This window comes from Colobus angolensis, unplaced genomic scaffold, assembly GCF_000951035.1.
Source record: "Colobus angolensis palliatus isolate OR3802 unplaced genomic scaffold, Cang.pa_1.0 Scaffold183, whole genome shotgun sequence".
NCBI classification, from domain to species: domain Eukaryota; kingdom Metazoa; phylum Chordata; class Mammalia; order Primates; family Cercopithecidae; genus Colobus; species Colobus angolensis.
In genome coordinates, this window is record NW_012114966.1 from 2237179 (window position 1) to 2256984 (window position 19806).

Below are 19806 nucleotides of genomic sequence, written 5' to 3' on the forward strand. Positions count from 1 at the left end.
AGGATGGTCTCGATCTCCTGACCTCGTGATCCGCCCGTCTCGGCCTCCCAAAGTGCTGGGATTACAGGCTTGAGCCACCGCGCCCGGCCTGCTTTGCCTTTTTCAAGTCGTGTGACCCCTGCAGTCTCTCTTCACCCACAGTAGTTGGTGATTTCCAATCACCGTCTGGTGGTTTCCAATCATGTTATTCATTGTTCTCTATATGTGAGCATGTTTGTTTCTTTAGATTATAAACCCTAGTGAGGAAGGAGATGGAATCTTGTTAGTCTTCTCTCCATCCCCCAGACACAGAACCATGCAAATAATAGGTGCTCACCAGCTAAGTAATATGTTTAATTTGATTCTTGAGATAATACAAAGCAGTCAGGAAAGTCAGCCTTTCTTAGTAAGGAATTGTGTAACAGGAAGTATCCTGCTTCTTATTCATTCATAATCTAGTGAAATGACAACTGGGTGAGACACTTTAGATCATTTTGGAACAAGATGAGATATAAATATACTTTATTGGATGACTTTGCTGCCTCTAGAGGAACTTGGTCCAGACATTCGTGTTTGATGCACATTGTTGGGGGTAGAAGGAGGTAGACAGCTTGGACCAATGTGGGTTGCCCACTCCCTTGTAGAGAGGACTCACCCCTGACACCTCATAGTGGGCATCAGGCCTGTGTTCTGTGACGAAGGTAGGATGGCCACATTCCCCACCTGATGTCTCTATTACACTGGAGCAGTTGACACACACAAAATAGCTGAGTCACAGGCTGAGTCAGCAGGCCAGATCAGCGTGCTCCGTCCCTCCACCAGGATTTGTCAGCACTCGTTATGCACTTGGTACAATGCCGAAGACGTGTGGGTTAACTATTGATTCATGCCTATTGTTTAAATTGTCTTCTTTTTTATATTTAGCATGTTTCCCCTCCCACCCCAAATTACGTAGGTGACATATACTTACTGTAAAAAAAATTTGGAAAATACAGGAAGTTATTCACATATTATAAAATCACCCATTCTCCACCCCCAATATTTTGATACATAGCCTTTCAAACTTAAAAAAATATATATATCCTTTGCACACACACAAGTTTGAATCAGGATGGATTAGTGCCTAAATTTTGTGAAGAGCATGAAGCAGAGCTTTGAGATATCTTAGAACTTCTCTTTATCAATGGGGAAAATGCAAACATTCTTAGATATCATATACTAAGATCATGTTTCAGGTGAATTGTAGTGGTGGCCACGGCTATGGTGGGAGAAGGGGGTGTCTGAAGCGTATCGGAAATTAGATCCTGGGAGTTCTCCCTCAATATTTTTCTATAAGTGAAAGCAATAAACATCAAATTTGATTTAAAGGGGGAAAAGCCATAAAACGGTGGCATAACCTAAGATACAGTGAGGGTGAGGGGCTTCTACGCTGACTTGTCTTACAGCCACCACTGGTCTGCGACGTGCCAGCCACTCTGATGGGCGCATTCTGTATGTTGCGCCACTGAACTCACGTACGCTCTGTGTGAGGCGGTTATGATCCATGACCGTCCTCATTTTGGACAAGGCTCAGAGTGGGTAAGTGACTTGCCAGAGTGGCAGAGGCATGAGATTCAGTCATGAGTCTGAGACTGAACGATTGGCTGATGGATTGATTTTGCTACCACCTGGAAGAACCACCTTAAACCCCTACTACCAAACCCCTTAAAGCCGTCCCAGGTGATCCGTACTGAGCACATAGCATTTTAGAGGTTGCCTATTACCCTGATGATTTCATCTCCTCATCCCTAGTGGGCAGTGAGAGGAAACGAAACTGTGTTCACATCTGGACCCTTGGCTGAGATGACAACTTCAAGAGAGGGTTTCCTGTGCCCTCTGTCACTTGGCAATTTGATATAAGTTGAAGCTCCAGACTAAAATTCCCCCTACTGGCTGTCTTTTTGAAGACATCTTCATACAAGGGAGGAAAGGGGTATGGATTGGGCTAAGAATTACAGCCAAGCCTTAGTTTATCAATTGTTAGGATACAGAGGAGGGATCATTAAAATCTAGCAATAACTTCAAAACCTTCAGTCATTGGTTTAAGCTATCTCTCCAATTAGCTCCTGTCACAGAGATACCAATAGGGGCAAAATCACATTGCCTCTATTTCTATTCCTTTCCCATAAAGACCTATCTGTACACGGTCAAACCTGTATAAAGCATTAGCTATGATAGGGAGAGGGCAGGGAACATGGCCCTAAAATCCTAAAAGGGAGGATTTTAGCTGCTGAAGAAACAATTAGACTACGCCTCTCCATGCGGCTCATTCATCCTCACATCCTTTCAGTACCTAACATGGCACTTAGACACAGGAGACATTTGATAAATGTTGAATTAAGTTATTAAGCTTTCTATCCTTTTAGGTGATCCTTTCAGAATAAAAGGGGCTATTTTTAAAGTTTTATGCATGACATATAAATTACAAAAGCCCAGGCTCCGCCATTTGTGCAAAAAGCAATAAGAGACATGCCTATAGCACATAGTACCTAGGTACTCAAGAAACATTTTTGGGCTGTGTGTGGTGGCCTATAATCCCAGCACTTTGGAAGGCCGAGGCCGCTCGAGCCCAGGAGTTTGAGACCAGCCTCAGCAACATAGCAAGACCTTGTCTCTACAACAAATAAAAACGTTAGCCGGGCATGGTGGTATTCATATGTAGTCCCAGCTACTCGGGGGGCTGAGGTGGGAGGATCGCTTGAGCCCAGGAGTTCGAGGCTTCAGTGAGCTATGATTGCACCACTGCACTCCAGCCTGGGCGACAGAGCCAGACCCTGTCTCAAAGAAAAAAAAAGAAAACATTTTTGGAATGAATGAATGAATGAATGGAATGGGATTAGATATTCTAAAATGAGTGACTGAAGAGTTACCAAAATATCAATCAATCTTTCCTCTGTGTTTATATGATAATACATTTCAGTGTTTTGAGAGAATACCACAAGAAACTCTTTTATGTTTGTGTCTAAAATAAAGCAGGGTGAGGGTGGGAATCCTTCTGGAAAAAATAACAAACAGAGACTAATTGTTGCTTTATAGTTTGCCTCACTCCATGTAACAAGATTTCTGGAAACCTCAAACCTTGGCCACGTCTGGAAGCATGTCAGCTTCATACTTACTGAGCCGTATAAAAGCCCGTCGGTGTCCATGGCCAAGTACTGGCCAGTCTCGGTACTCTTTATATACACCTCCCCCACGCTTTCCGCACTGAGCTGCAGCTGAACTGGAATAAAAATAACACGAGCAAAAGTAAATAAACACTACGCTTTTGCCGATAGGACCCGGCAGCCAGGACAGTTGGCCATGGAAAATTCTGCTCATTCATTTTGCAGAGCCCTCAGGGATGAGCCTCAGATTAATCAAAACATAGAAATACAGTCCCTTTTTCTTTGCCTTCCAAATAAAGTTGTCCATTGGGAATTACGTCCTTGGGAAAGGAAGGAGAGACCCCGGCCGGCTCACCTACCTGTACACCCTGTTGGTTACAAAATGACCCTGAGTGCACCTTCACGGTGCCTTGCTCCTTTCTTTCTGTCATTGGTAGGAAAATAATCACAGGAGGAAATGGTATTCACTCCCCCCAGGCTCCCTCATCCCTGCAGTCTTGGGGTGCCACAGACTGGGATCTGGCCACCCTGCGTGTGTTTTGCTTTCGTTATCAACCTGCACAGGGGTGCCTTTTTTTTCTTTTTGAGATGGAGTCTCGCTCTGTCGCCCAGGCTGGAGTGCAGTGGCGGAATCTCGGCTCACTGCAAGCTCCGCCTCCGGGGTTTACGCCATTCTCCTGCCTCAGCCTCCCGAGTAGCTGGGACTACAGGCGCCCGCCACCTCACCTGGCTAGTTTTTTTTTTTTTGTATTTTTTAGTAGAGATGGGGTTTCACCGTGTTAGCCAGGATGGTCTCGATCTCCTGACCTCATGATCTGCCCGTCTCGATCTTCTGACCTCATGATTGGCCTCCCAAAGTGCTGGGATTACAGGCTTGAGCCACCGCGCCTGGCCAGGGGTGCCTTTTAATTGTCTGGGCCTTCTAGTTGTGGAAGAGACTCCTATCCACAGATGGTTATTTTATAAAATCTGAGATTGCTATTTTCCCTGAGACAGAAGAGGTTCCCAGGGAGTTAGGATTGGTTGCCACATATGAAACTCAAGGAACTCCCTTGCAATGAAGGTTCCGTCAATCCCTCAGCCTCTGTGGCAACCCACCTGGGGTACAGGCAGAGGGGAGATCGCCAGCTCCTGATGTGGGGAGAATGAAGCTGTTACCCGGAAATGCAGTGATGAGAACAGTGGTTCTCAACTGGGGGTGATTTTGCTCCAAAGGGGACATTTGGCAATCTCTGAAGACGGTTTCTGTTGTCACAGCTGGGGGGTGGGTGCTACTGGCATCTGGTGGGTAGAGGCTGGAGATGCTGCTAACATCCTACAATGCACAGGGCAGCCCCCACAGCAAAGAATTTTCCAGCCCAGAGAGTCAGCAGCGCCCAGGTTGAGAAACCTGGAGATGGAGGGAAAGGACTGTGAGTTACAGTCACACTCTCCTCATTCACACTGATGGACACTCTCAAGGTGCTGGACACTTAATTGGAATCCAGTATTCATTTGATAATTATTAACTTGTTTATTCACCCTCGGGTGCCCTCTTGAGGGAGATGTTTTGATAATTCACATTTGGGAATTGGAATTAATTCTAGACTCTTCGGGATAATTTGTTCAGTAGACCATCACAACCATCGTTATGAGTAGGAGTGAAATCTAGACCAGGAACCAGTGGCTGCCCAGTAGTTCCCTAGGAGGATGAGGGGGCATCTCTGAGGTTCAGCTTGGCAGAGGCCGAGGGGCAGGAGAGGCTGGAACACACAGGGCTTTGGTTGGTAGATCTAGACCCCTCATTGCCTTTTCTTTGTTTTCTTTTTTTGTTTTTCTTTTGAGATGGAATATTGTTCTGTCACCCAGGCTGAAGTGCAGTGGCACGATCTTGGCTCACTGCAACCTCTGCCTCCCAGGTTCAAGCAATTCTCCTGCCTCAGCCTCCTGAGTAGCTGGGATTACAGGCATGCACCACCACACCCGGCTGATTTTTATATTTTTAGTAGAGACGGGGCGGGGGTTTCACCATGTTAGCCAGGCTGGTCTCGAATTCCTGACCTCGTGCTCCGCCTGCCTCATCCTCCCAAAGTGCTGGGATTACAGGCATGAGCCACTGCATCCAGGCCTGTTTTCATTTTTAATTTAATTTCTTTGAATAGGAAATATACTTCCATGTTTCCAAATAGCAGAGGAGATAGTGAAAAGCTCCCTTCTGGAGTGCACATCTCCTGGGGGGATACAGAAACAAGGAAACCCCTCCTAGACAGCTTGTGTGTGTATCCTTTCTAGAGAGCTTGTATGCGTATATTGCAAAAGACATACTATCTCATACTAATGGTAATGTACTGAGCACACAGTTCTGCCCTTGCTTTTTTTGTTTCTTAACAACTAATTGGAGATCGTTCTACATCAGTACAGAAAGAGTGAACTTCTTTCTTCTTGCCAATTGAATTGTGTTCCATTGTGTAGCTATACCATAATTGTTTAACCACTTCTCTGTTAATATGCCTGTATTTTCTTATTTCTCTTTGCTTTCCTTATCTCCTGATTCACCCCCAGGATGATACATAGTTTTATCACCCTTACCTAAGATGCAATTCTCCCTTCCTTAGAAGTCTTTGCTATAGAGACTCAGGACTTCCTCTAGCTTCCTGTGGCAAGTGGAGTTTACTTAATTCACAGGAAGGAACTGGAAGCCACTGATGTACTTTCTCACAGGTCCTCCTAGGAATAGTTAGCTCTGAGAGTGTAGCCATGAGGGAACAGGCTAGTGGGCCTCCACTGTAACGTGGGCTCTGCTCTCTCGAACCTTCAGTCACACTACTTGCTCGCTCTGTCTTTCTGCTCCTATTAAACTTCAAACTTTCCCTGTTTTCCTGGGATCTTTGCACATGCTATGTTCTCTCTCTGGGACCTTCTTCCTCCGGATAGTCACAAGGTCCTTCTCCTCCAGGCCTCAGCCTAAATATCCTAAAACAGGCCCTCCCCAGTAATCTGTGACACTCTGTGCACGAGGTCCTTTCATCCCCACCCCATTCTCCCTGCCAATGCCACCCTCCCCCACATCCTTCTCCTCCTCTGCCCCTTGTTTCTTTCATGGCACTTAGTACAACATGCAATGATCTTATTATCGGGGGAGCTGCTGATCTATTTCTGCCTCCTCAGGAAAGTGTACACTCTGAGAAGAAGGGCAGAGATACTGTCCTGTTCCCTCTGGGGTCCTCAGCACCTCCTACAGTGCCCTGCACACAGTGGGCAGTCTACATTATTTGGTGAATGAATGGTGTTGGGCTAATATTGGCAGAGATGATTCTGCTGGCCCATCATCAATCAGCTGTGCACTTTGAGTTATGTTTCCAATAACGCTCTGAGGGGTGAAGTAAGATGGGACTGCGTGGAGAGTTGTAAGGCTCAAGGCTGGGCTCTGAGCTGAGTGACCTTGGCTAGGCTGCGTAGCCTCTTAGACACAGTCTCTGTTTCAGTGAAATGAGGAGTATTTGCGCTCAGTCTCCATAAAGTTATTTCTCAGTCTAACAGTCTATGAAGCAAGTAGATACGTGGAATGCCAATAGAATATTCTTTGGCAATAAAAACGAACAGAGTTCTGAGGCCTGCCACAACATGGATGAGTCTGGAAACAGTGCTGAGTGGGAAGAAAGCATCACAAAGGACCATGTGTTTCATGTTTCCATTTAAATGAAATGTCCAGAATAGGCGAATGCATAAAGACAGCAAGTAGATTCAGGGTATCCAGGGCCAGGGCGGGTGGAGATGGGGGAATTATGGTTAAAAGGCATGGGGCTTCTTTCTGAAAATATTCTAAAATGGATTGTGGTGTTGGTTGCACAACTCTGTTAAGTTGTAAGAAAACCCACTGCATTGTACAACTTAAATATGTGAATTGTATGGTATATGTGTTATATCTCAATAAAGCTGTTTTTTTTGAAAAATGGTTATTAGACTTTATGGTTTTCAGAGAACCTTCACATATACTTTTCTGTCAATTTCTCAGCATAATCCTGTATGTTTAAGAGAGACCAAAGGAAAGGGCTAACCTTTTACTGATCACCTGCAATGTGCCAGGCATCATGCTAGTTTCTATCTTGATATAAACAGTATAGAATTAAGGAGTGTGGGCTCCGGAACACAACTGCATCAACTCAAGTTCTGCTTGGCTGCCTATTAGCTGTGTGATCATCCAGCAAACTATTTGCCTCTGTTTCCTTATCTGCAATGGTAGTTGTTGTAAGGGCTAATGCATGGAAAGTGGCCAGTACTCATAAGACTAATTCCTCTGTGCTTTTGTGACCTTTTCTGCTCCTCGAAGCGTTCCCTGGAGGAAGGTGATGCTTGCTCTGTCCTTTAGGTGAAGAGCTGGAGTTTGGTGAGAGTGTGTTTTATGCAAGGTTATACTTCTAAGAAGGGGAAAAATCATGACCAGACCCCAGGTTGAGTACTCTAAGTATCCTACTTTTTTCCTCTCTTTCACACAACCTCTTGGGCTCCAATTATGGGAATGGATTGATCCAAATTCAGCCATACTCTCCTGCTCGGACCCTCTTGTGTTCAAGATCACACATGGACAAGATGGCGAGTGGCCATCCAGGATCCCATTCGTAGCCACGGAATGGGGTGAGGTTAGCTGCCTGGGACTCTTTTCAACCTATCACCCATATATGTAGATATTTAGTCAAACACATTATAGGTGCTACACAAACCCCAAAGGGGAGGTCTTTTTAAGTAATCAAGGAAGTTTTTCTTTTGTTTGTTTGTTTGTTTTTCTAAGATGGAGTTTTACTCTGTTCCCCAGGCTGGAGTGCTGTGGCGCGATCTCGGCTCACTACAACCTCTACCTCCCAGGTTCAAGCGATTCTCCTGTCTCAGCCTCCCAGGTAGCTGGGATTACAGGCACGCACCATCATGCCCAGCTAGTTTTTTTTTTTTTGTATTTTTAGTAGAGACGGGGTTTCACCATGTTGGCCAGGATGGTCTCAAATTCCTGACCTCAGTGATCCACCCCCCTTCGGCCTCCCAAAATGTTGGGATTATAGGCACGAGCCACCGTGCCTGGCCAATCAAGGAAGATTTTTTAAAAGCTTTTCATTTCCTATGCTTTTCTGTTTTGCTGCCTTCAATAGCACCCGCTTGTCTGGCCATGGGGCTGAACAGGCTTGGCTTTGCTGTCTGTGGAGTTCCATCATGGCCATGAAGAGGCCTCCTAGAGGTAAACAAGAGCCAGAGGGCTGCTTAGCACATGACTTCAGCCCTCAGCCATGAGTCCCGACACCAGGGTTGCTGCGCCGGTGAGAGTTCGTCTCAAGAGTTTCCTCTGTAAATATTATTTCTCCAGGATGTCCAAGTTTCATAGCTCATTTTCACTAGATTTCTTTCTGGCTAAGTTTCCTAAACATATATCCTTCTGCAAGTAGGGCTGGCAGGAAGGAGCAACACCCAGGCTGAGCGGCTGGCGTAGCTGCCTAGGTGTCCAGCTCTCTCGTGTGACTTCATTCCAGTTTTCCAGACCTACATCCTCTTGCAGCTGCTGCTGAGGACAGGCAAGGAAGGAGAGAGCATGAGAAAGAGGGGCCTTGGGAAGAGAGGGAGGGGCTGGCCACACAGCAGCAGCTCTTTCCTCAGGTAGCAGCTCAGGGTCGGGGGATGGAGAACCATTCAGTCAACACATATTCATCTACTAGGTGCGGGGACTTAAGTTCAGTGCCAGGCATGGTCCCTGCGCTCGGGGCTTCCGCATGATTAGGGATACAGACAAATGAACTGCGAGTGATACAGCAACACAGTAACAAAAGCTCCACTTGTTTTTGAGCTAAAAGCAAACAAAAGCACAAAAACTGCAACATTCTTCCTCTCTTTCTCTCTCTGTTTTTTTTTTTTTTTTTAAATTCCCTTTCAAAGAAAGGCAGAATATAACATACAGTGAAAAAAAAATTACAGTGGGAGAATATAGTAAATCCTTGATGAAAATTGTATTAAAAAACACAATACATTTGGGAGGCTGAGGCAGGTAGATCACGTGGTCAGAAGATCAAGACCAGCCTGGCCAACACGGTGAAACCCCGTTTCTACTAAAAATACAAAAAAATTTAGCCAGGCGTGGTGATGGGTTCCTGTAATCCCAGCTACTCGGGAGGCTGAGGCAAGAGAATTGCTTGAACCCGGGAGGTGGAGGTTGCAGGGAGCTGAGATCGCGCCACTGCACTCCAGCCTGGCGACGGAGTGAGATTCCGTCTCAAGAAAAGAAAAAATAAGAACACAATACAACATATGTAGCTCATTAATATATCTGTACTAAAATATAAAACTGTGCACCAGATACTGACCAAATTCATACAAGTAGCTGTTTTGGGAAGGATAAGAGGAACTAAGACTGGGAGAGGAATTGAGGAAATGTTTCCTTCATCCTAACTCTATTTCTTTATAAGCAGTTCTGAGGTTAGAACAGCCAGCTGGTGACACTGGAGGACTCTGGGTGATGGGATTCCTGGTGTTTAGTCTATATCTAGTGCATAGTTTTCTATTTTACTATATATACATGAACTATGTATATTGTTTTGTGCATTTTATAAAATTTTCATCAGGGATTTGCTAATCTCCCCTGATTCTCCTTCATACCTTTTAGAATGGTAGCTGATGTGTTAAAGCTCCGTTCATAGTCAATGGGACACTCAGAGCTGGCCAAGACTCCTGCTTTTTGTTCCTGGTGACGCCTGAGATGTTTTATGACCCAGCTTAGGCTTGAGTCCATGTTGCATGTAGACCTGAACATAAGCACTCGTAAAAGCTGGGTCTTCTTGGGGGCAGACTGGGACCCAGGAGAACTGGGGAGGCAGGAGGGTGGATGAGGCCCCTCTAAAGCTCTAACTTCTCTGTCCACTCCCTTTTTCAACACCCCCTAACCAGGTTACCATACAGAGCAAATGAGGAGAAGCAGCATCTCTTCTTTATCCCATCCAGGGATCTAGGACTTGCCATCTATGAATAGGAAGGTCTTTGTCTCTCAAGCATCTCAGGGATGAAGGGGCAAGTACTTTTTGAAAAACAAGATATGTCCATGGTCCACAGGGTACTTCGTTTTCCCCTCTGAAATGGGGACATTAACGATGAATTTAGCTGAAGAGATGGAAAGCAACTTTAAAAAAGGTATTCTAATGATAGAAATTTCTTGGAGAAATTCAAACTTAGATAAAGCATTGTAAAAATGTACGGGCAGAGGGCTGGAAGTGTTTGCTCGGTGGATTTGTGGCTGTATGTGCCCCCAGTAGAATCCAGAGTCCTGTTCCTTTACTAGGAATGAGTTAAGAAGTGTTGGTTTGGGGACAGCCTATTTGTCAGAACTATATGTCAATGAAACTGAAATGTGCAGACTCACCTTCGTGGGTCATGGTCTTCCTTGTCCCATGCTCATTATTTAAACCGCTTCACGAGTCCCTGTGTACCTGGGAAACCTACATAAAGGGGAGCCCAGAGCTTTTGCATGGCTGTACTAGCCCCCAACTAGGTGTTCACACCTTTTGTCTGAGGAACTAAGTTCGTGGCTTTGGTTTTCTCCTCTGCTTCCCAAAGCCTTCCATTAGGTCTTAGCAATAGTTTGTTCACGTAAGAACAGCAATCCCTTACTTTCCAAAGGTAGAAAGAAGGAAAAAGAGTTATGAGCCTGCCAGTGCCAAGAGAAGTCAACTTTGAGGTGTTGCACCCTGTTTCTGAGCCCCAAGCTATCCTAGCATCTGCCTGTCCCATCCCAGGAAAATGTAAAGATAAGACCACAACCGGTGCATTCAAGGAGGAAAATGCCTGGAGAGAGAGGTTCTGCTTCTGTAGCATGTCTGTCCGTGGCCTCTAAGCCTGCTTTCCGCCTCTGCTCTCCAAAGAGAGGCCAAGAGAGATTATGTGCCTGGTTTATTCTGGGTTGGAGACTTCCCGTCCTTTGCCGTGTTTACGCAAAGTGAGGTCAGCCTCATTCAGAACTTGGTGAGGTTGTTTTATGTCAGTGGCACTTATAATTAAAATGTAGCCACAAGCCGGGATTGGTAAAACATTAGAGAAAGACAGAGAAGGGGAAAAATCGAATTTGGGGGAAAATAATTCCAGTGTTAAAAAAAAATACACACACACACACACGCACACATATATACACACACACATCTATATATAAATATATATACACACAAATGTAAATACATATATGAAAAAAACCCTTATCTTAAAAGATGTCTGCTTCTTTAAGATCTAAAAAAGGTGCCTGGAAAATTTTGATACAGTCCAGAGACTGAATGACATATATATATATATTATATATAGTTTATATATTATATATTATGTGTGTGTGTGTGTGTATTTTAAAGTTTTTGTATAAAAATCCTCTATGTAATCAGATGAGGGTTGTGGGGAGGAGGGCAAGGAGTCCTTTCCATCACGTGTGACCGAGGGGAGAGAACCCTGTTGTGGAGTACATTCCTGCCTGGAGACCTTCCCCTCTCTCTGACTTCTGGCAGTGGGGTCCAGCTCTCCCCATAGTAGTCATTTGAAAAGCTGTTTTGACTTCGGGTCTATGCTGGTGGGGAATACAGTACCTTACCCGCTAGGTGCTGAGTGATCCCAACCAGAGAATAGAGGTCTGGACTCCCCTAAAGCAACAGGGCAGGAGGCATTTCATGAAGAGGAACCTGCCCTTTAGAAAGGGCTGCAAGGTAGGATTGTTTTGACCAGTGAATTCTGCTACTGCCTTTAGGATGTGGCTTGATTTATAAATATTTGATTGGCACGCACTTTGCCTAAGAATGTTTCCATTTGTGCAGTGAGTGGTGCCGGTAATTCCGCTCCCCACGTAGCCGCTTGTGTGCCTGGGGGAGGTGAGGGGTTGTGGGCTATGGCAGGCAGCTGCAGGTTTGGAATGCTCGTAAGGAAATTATTCTCTAATTATTGTTCCAGTTAATAATCCCACTGAGGGATAAGTCATGGTCCCCCTTCACCAGAGAGGAAACTCCCCAGAAAGATCAGAATCAAACACAGAGCAGACTTGCCCTGCCAGAGGAGTGAGACGCGGCGGGACTTGCTGCACCTGTGCCTGGGCACATTATACCTCTGTGTCAGGCCTCAGGGGCTTCAACCCAGGTAGTCCCAGAGAAGCTGGGACAAAGAGTCACCCTCAGTTCTGCGAGCAAGCATAGCATTCACTTAATCTAACAGACTTAACAGGTCAGGTGGTTAGGTGAGGAAGGCTCAGGAATCCCAGAAGAATGATGATCAATATCATTTTTTTGGAGCACTGATGTGCCTAGCAGTGTGCTAAACACTCTTACAAACATCACATTAAAACTCCCACGTTCCGATGAGTGGGTGCTGTTGTCATTCTTGTTTTTAAAACAAGGAAACTGAGGCACATTGAGAAGTAACTGTCCCAGGATGACACAGCTGGTAAATAGCAGTGCTGGGACCTGACCTCCACGCATCTGACCCACAGCACAGATGTGTGTATTGAATCAGTTTGTGGGGCGGAACCGCTGTCATGATGTTGGTGTCAGGTGGTGGTGGGATACGGAAAGAGCCTTAGTCCTGGAAGCAGAAGATGTGGTCGGTGCCAAGCCCTCCCAGTTAGGAGCTGGTCACGCCTGTCAGCTGCAGTGTTCTTAGAATGATGATAATTAGTAACCTCTCAAGGTTGTGGTTAGGTGGAAGTGGAGGAGTTCAACACAATGCCCAGCATATATCAGGGCTCATAGATGTTTATTGAATATATTGTTGACTTTGAATTTAGCTGCCACCACAATACAGTTCAGTCACTTATAAAATTAATGTTTACTGGGCATTTTACCAAGTGGCAGGCAATGTGCTAGACACAAAGTTTGTAGTGTTGAGCAATAAGAGACAAAGTCCTTATCCTCTAGGAGTCCAGTAGGAGGGAAAACCATTAAATAATTGCACAAATAAATGGAGAATTGTAACCCCAAGGACGGCTGCATGGTACATGAGACACTCTTCAAATGCTTGTGTCCAAAATGGAACTGGCCATCTTCCCCCAGACCTGATCCTCTTCCAGGACCTCCTCCTCTCATGGTGACACCATTTACATGTCTCCCTGAGCTGAAGCTTAGGGGCCAACATGAACCTTCTCACAAACTGTGCCCATCAGCCCTGGGATCTATGCAGCACTCCCTGGCTGATTCTGCCTGGCCTTCCTAGCATGGCAGCGTAACCAGTGTCCACAGTCCATATTGGTAATTGCCTGCAGCAGTGATCTGAAGAATGGTAACGGGACAAACCACAACCATCTTCTCTGCAGGCCAGAAGTCCACCAGTAGAGACATTTTACTCAGGTCTCTATTAGAATGGCCCCCACACAAGCATCTGCCCTAGGGTTATACCACTATAAGAAAGGTTAGGTACTTGGAAACTCATTCTCCTTGAGGTAGGAAGAAGATACACTTGCCCAGGAAAGATCAATGACCTTGGGACAAAGAGAAGCCATGAAAGGAGTTATTTCTGCCTTGTAGAGCTCAAAGGCATACGGTTCTATCTTGTGTGATTTGTTTAAATTTTTCGATTGGCTTTTAGAAACGCTCTTTCTGAAGGAAGTCTTAACATGTGACTCTGTCACCTCAGTCTCTAATTATGCTCAAACTAGTGATCAAGGAATCGAAAATATCTCCTTGCCAGGCCGTGCGGATCACATGTAGCCAGGGAGCATCCGCCTCATGCCTGGCGGAGGCAATTCTGTTTCTGAATAACCCTTGAAACTCAGAAGGGCTTTGGCAGTACCACCACTGGGCAGAAGAGGGCGACAGAACCACATTCAGGGAGTACATCCGTGCCCAGGACGCCTCTCACCTGCAGAATCCTAGTAAATAGAAGTTTCGCCCTTATGAGGCACACTGGGCAATGCTGCCATTCCATTCCACAGGTGAAGAAACTGAGTCTTAGCGAGATTAAACGATTTTCCTGAAAATTAGTTGGGAACACTGGAGACACTTAAATTTCTAGTGAGGAAAGGACTGGAAGAGTCCCAGGGCTGGGGGGCTTGTAGCTTCTTTTGCATAGTTTGCAAACAGAAAGAATGCATAATGGCAAGAACGTTAATTGTCCAGGGCTGCTCCAGGTAGAAAGGGGCAGGGTAGGCTTGAACTCGAGCCTGCTGACTCTGCAGTGGAATATCCAGTTCCAGTAATGACAGGTACAGGGATGAGCTTCTGACCACCCACCCCACTTACTCTGATCTCTGTCCTCTTGGTCCTTATTCTTAGTTCAGAGTAAGCAAATGATAGGCCCACACAACAATTCCGAGTGTTGGCAGAGAGACCCTGAATCCAAGCTTGCATCTAGTCCCTTGGCTTTCCTGGGTGGCAGTACTGTAAAAAAGAAGAGTCTGGAAGGTTCTTAAATACGACCCTCTGTTACCATATGCTAGGCTGATTATATAGAAGGCTTGATGATGATAACTGCAATATGAACCAACACGTGCTGTGCTGTTCCTCTGTGCCAGCCACTGTGCCAAGAACTCTCACTTTATTATCTCATTTATCCCTCCCAAGAAACCTGTGAGGCAAGGAATATTAGTATTCTTTTTGTAAAATGAGAAAAGTGAGGACAGAAAGGTGCAGTTGCCCAAGTTTGCTTGGAAAATAATCTGGCATTCCTTGAATGCGGAAATCCTCATCTAATCTCCCAGGGCTACATTGTGCTCCTTTCTAGGGGTTCCTGACATCCTAGGTCAGGCGGCCAAATCCACTGTGGACTCCAGAAGTTGTGCCAGCGTTACACACCCAGAGTGCAGTCTGTTTTGCTAATGATGGAATGACAACAATGAAGCCATTTTCCATTGCTACAGAAATTCCAGTATTGGAGCCTCTTGTTACTCCAGAAGTCAAGGTTTCCCAGAAGAGCTAGCTCAACCCCAAGGAACATATCACGAAGCTTGTCTTTCCTCTTGGGTTCTGAGGACCGGAGAGCATTCCCTACTTTTTCAGAAAATTGGTAAGATGTATTAGGAACACTTCAAACCCAGAGGAATTAAAGCTTGTTCCCTTGTGTTCTGTGGGGCAGATCACATGAATTGTGTATCATGCCTGACACAATGGACTACAATCTAAGTTTGCTAATTTTCAGTGACCATTGCTTATGTATGCTTTTTAACAAACTAGAGTCTTTTTTTTTTTGCCTCATTCTGACACCTGTTTTTCACTGAGAATAAGGCATTCAGCAAACCCATTTGAAGATAAACCATCAAAACAAAGCCCAAAAGAGCTAATTCTGCAGCTGCAAGCCCCAGCGTCAGTCTTTCTGCTCCTCATCTCAAGGGTCTGTGTGGTGGGTGGGGAGGAAGGAACAATGTCACCTCGTGTGTAAACGTCAGCGTCCATCTCCATTACCCGTGCATCTGAGGGTAAAGCGTGAGCACCAGTGAAGTGGTCATTTGTGCTTAGAACCTGCAACCTCTGGTGCATGGTCCATGAATAATTAAGACCACCTGATATATAAACCATCATGTCAAAGAGAGTGTTTTGTATTGCATTTTAAAGCCAGTCCTACAGAAACCTCCTGCCTGCCTGGCTTCTTCTGTGTCTCCTGATTTTCCTTCTCTTGATTTGTTTTATGTTTGACTCTTGAGATTGCTGACCCTCTAAGCAGGGACTAGATCTGGCTTTAGGCTTCTTTGTAACCTCAGATGCTGCAGTGGGACTCAGGGAATCTCAGATGACATCACGATAGGACCTGGACACCTAATATCAAACACATACACCAATGCCAGAAGTATCAAAGCAGAAGGAAGAGATTTTTTTATACTTAGAGAGTCAAGAAGATTCTTTTCTCCAGAGTCATACCTTCATTTATCAACACCTCTGAGAACCGGGCTGCCAGGAAGTGCTGGAAGAGATATTCAGCATTTGGCGCTAGTCGCTCCTACTCTCCAGTTTCTATAAGGTCTGGAGAATGACTTTACCTCTGCTGGTTACCACCGCCACATCTGCGTGATACGCAGAGGGAAAGCTGCATAATTTATGATGTGTAAGACTACGATTATGAACTAGGATTTCACAAATCAAGCCCAGTGGAAACATAACCAGGAGAGTCAGTTGACTTGAAACGGAGCCCACATCTCTGTGCAGGATTTACCGCCATGCCCGTCTGGTTCATCCCATCATGGAGCATGCAGACCCCTGACTAGCCTTCGGGGCCAGATCTTTCACTAGTTACAGAAACCTGGGAAAACATACAGGGATTGAGCACCAGCAGCCAGTTCTGTTGGGTCAGCAGAGAGTGCTTTAAAAAACTTGAAATAGGACACGTTTGGGTAAGTGGTGGCCCCCACAACTCACTCTTTTCCAAACCCAGACATTTTACACATTTATGTGACTCCAACTCTGGATGTGTCATGCCTGAATAGAACCTTGGAGAAGCAAGTACCTGTACTTAAATATGCACCTTCCTCCCACCTCGACTACAGAAGATGTCAGAAAGAGAAGGGGGTGCCATAGAGATGGGCTTACTGTGCTGGTCGCTCCTGTCCCTTGTCCCATCCACTGTGCCATCCGGAAGGATCCTCAAGAAGTGGCCCCCGTTGCTACAGTAGAGGAGTTTGGGCTTCTTGTAATTCCCTGGAGGCAGATTAAACTTCTCGGTCAGGGCTGTGAACGTGGTGATTTCCCCTTCAGCCATGGCTCAGCAGCTGCTGCTTGTGGCGCTTTCAAGACTGTAAGAAATTGAACAAACCTGTAGTCGGTTCTTCCAGCAAAGGCACAAAATGCACTTTGAAGAGAGGAAGGACAGCTTCAGGGCACAGGGCTCCTGGGTAGTGAGTAAGCACAGCCTGCCCAGGTGATGCCCGCAGTCCGCAGGCCTGTGAGGCGGCTGGTGGTTAAGGAAGGATGGTCCCAGGCCTGGGAGGGGTTTCCAGGGCATTTCTCTCTTCCCAGTTGGACACAGCTTTGGACCAAACTGTGCATTTTTTAGAACTTCAAATTTAATCATTTGACCAAGGGGAAAAAAAAATCATGTTTTGGTCCCTCCTTCTGGTCCACACACATCCTCAAATTAAACACCAAAGTTGCACTAAAATAACACCCAGGGTCTGGCTGAAACCCACAAAAGCTGAGAGGCCAGGACCAAGGTTCTGCCCTCCACCCTCACGCTGTCTTGATGAGGTACAGTGAAGCAGATAGCACAGATGGCCTGGACATTCAGGACCTGTACCCAAAGGCACAGGAGGCCTTTCAGGGACACAACAGGGACAGCAAAGGGTTAGTATGTTAAGGCAACCTTCTGGATTTACTGGGGGAAACAGAGCTGGAACCAGGGAAAAAGGCACAGAGTGGGAGTAAGTGGGGTTTTTAAAGGGCAAACACCATATCAAAGGAAATGTTACGAGACAGATTATGAAGGCTATGCCTGGTTCCTGCCCATTCCACAGCTTTCCACATAGCTTCACGTGGCACAGAGAAGGTGGGTCTGTCCCTTATACACAGGCTGTTTTCATCCTAGCTATTTTCTAATGTGTGATAGAACACAGAAACCACCATGTTATATATAATATACCTTTAACATTATATGTAGCCACTATATACAAACTTGTATTATTAATGTGAAAATGCATCACGTACACCTCAGAGGATTAAAAAACAAAACCAGCGAGCATTAGAATTGGTGAAAACATATACTTGCCCCACCATTTAGGAGAAGGAAGTGCTGGTGACTCTGAAAAGAAAGAGGCCAAAAAGAGACCAGGAAACTAACATGGGAGCTGCACCTGTTTAAAATTTTTTATTTTTATTTTTATTTTTTGAGACGGGGTCTCTCTCTCTAGCCCAGGCTGGAGTGCAGTGGCACGATCTCAGCTTCCTGCAACCTTTGTCCCCCAGGTCCTGATTCAAGCAATTCTCCTGCCTTAATCCCGAGTAGCTGGGATTACAGGAGTGCGCCACCATGCTTGGCTAATTTTTGTATTTTTAGTAGAAATGGGGTTTCACCATTATTAGCCAGGCTGGTCTTGAACTCCTGACGTCATGATCCGCCTGCCTCGGCCTCCCAAAGTGCTGGGATTACAGGCATGAGCTACCGTGCCCGGCCTGGGGGCTGCACTTTGTAAGTGTGAGTAGTGAATGTGATCATCAATACATATTGATTACCAAGTGGTCTTAGGATAAAAATCATCATCCTCATCACTAATGTATTTTGGGCTACAGGTTATCTCAAGTAATCTCACCATAATCCTTTGAAGTGGACACTAATATTATCCTCAGTTTTAATAAAATAAAACCAAAGCTTAGAGATGTTCAGTGACCTGCCCAAGGGCAACAGCTAGTAAGCAATGGAGCTGAACCGCAAAAGGAATCTGGGAACAGAAAGCCCCATTTTTCTCTTGATCACCATGAAAAGGTTTAGTGACTTTATCAACACTAGTCTTTTTATGAGAAGTGGGGTTTTCACCCATTGCCTGGCATATACATCTGCCACCATTAACTTGTCATTCATATATTTATTCATTTGTGACCCAAATGTTGGCTAGTCTCCACCAACAGCCCCCATGTCATCCATGAAACAGGACTCCATGCATCTCCTCCTTCTCCAGGAGAAGCCCACACCAGCAGCTTCGTGAGCATCATGGAAGACCAGCAGCTACGCTGTCTTCCCTGCACTAACCATCCATCAGTGCCTGCAGCAGCCTTGTGGAGCTGCTCTCATAGGAGACAGTTCCCTCATAAATCGACACCAATTACAATAATTTGTCCTTAGGACTTTAAAATGAGGGCTCATGTTGGAAGCCTCCATCTGTTTTCTCTGCTCCTGGTATTTTAACGTGTCTGGTACATTTTTCCCACTCTGCTGCCACATGGGCCCGCCATTGTCCCTGGTTTCAGCTACTGTTGGAGGTGCCTCCAAGAACCCCAAAGAGAATTTTGCATATACCATATAAACTATATTTAAAGTCAGACTGTCCCAAATGTCCATCCCATATGGTGAAACTTGGATCAATTCTTTTCGCATAATACAGCAACAGACAGAAAATAAATATAATATTACATATATATAATTTTATTTATGTCAATTTCACAGAGAGGATTGCAGAGTTTACCTTGCGTAGTACAATCTCTCTCCATCCTCACTGTCTCTTCCAAACCTTCTCTCTTATCCATAAGCCTCTAAGTCCTTCTGTGCCCACCTCTGGCTCTCTTACTCTCACTCCCTTTGTCTCTTCCTCTGTCTCTCCACTCACTCCTCTCTCCACACAGCCTCTCTCTCTAACTTCTCACTCCACTCCCTTCTGGATCCACTTCTAAAGTAAAGCAATTTAGCTCTTCCCAATGTGGATATCTTTATGCCTCACCTCTCCATTAGCACATAACCATCACCAGATTCCCCTTCCTTAAAGTACAACTAAGAGATAATGAATTTTTTCTTTCATTTATTTTTTCCAAGCACTTCCTAAGTTATGTACTTCATTTGGTACAGGAGACAATAATTATATACTAGTGTTTGCCACTTAACTGAACAGATAGTCATTTGTATTGTCAATCTCAGGTGGGCTGAATTTTGTTTCTCCTTGTCTCTGACTTCCTCCAGTGTAGGTCCCCATTTGCTTCTGATTGTGGGGCAATTTCATGTTAAGAATGGCCTTGGCCGGGTGCGGTGGCTCAAGCCTGTAGTCCCAGCACTTTGGGAGGCCGAGACGGGCGGATCACGAGGTCAGGAGATC

The 19806-nt window shown here is 45.4% G+C and overlaps 1 protein-coding gene across 14 annotated transcripts in view; it reads right to left on the reverse strand.

Annotated features, from left to right (window-relative positions):
- The window catches only part of FGF1 (fibroblast growth factor 1 (acidic)), a 107948-nt gene that overhangs the window by 5347 nt on the left and 82795 nt on the right, over window positions 1-19806 (reverse strand). For 11 of the 14 annotated variants that reach the window (XM_011939742.1, XM_011939736.1, XM_011939734.1 and 8 more), the window contains 2 exons: window positions 16604-16806; window positions 3135-3238 (listed from right to left, as the gene is read on the reverse strand). In XM_011939742.1, the coding sequence (XP_011795132.1) occupies window positions 3135-3238; window positions 16604-16772 (273 nt within the window). In that variant the 5' untranslated portion in view covers window positions 16773-16806. The remainder of the gene's footprint in view (window positions 1-3134; window positions 3239-16603; window positions 16807-19806) is intronic. The other 3 variants (XM_011939745.1, XM_011939746.1, XM_011939747.1) reach the window with 1 other exon arrangement.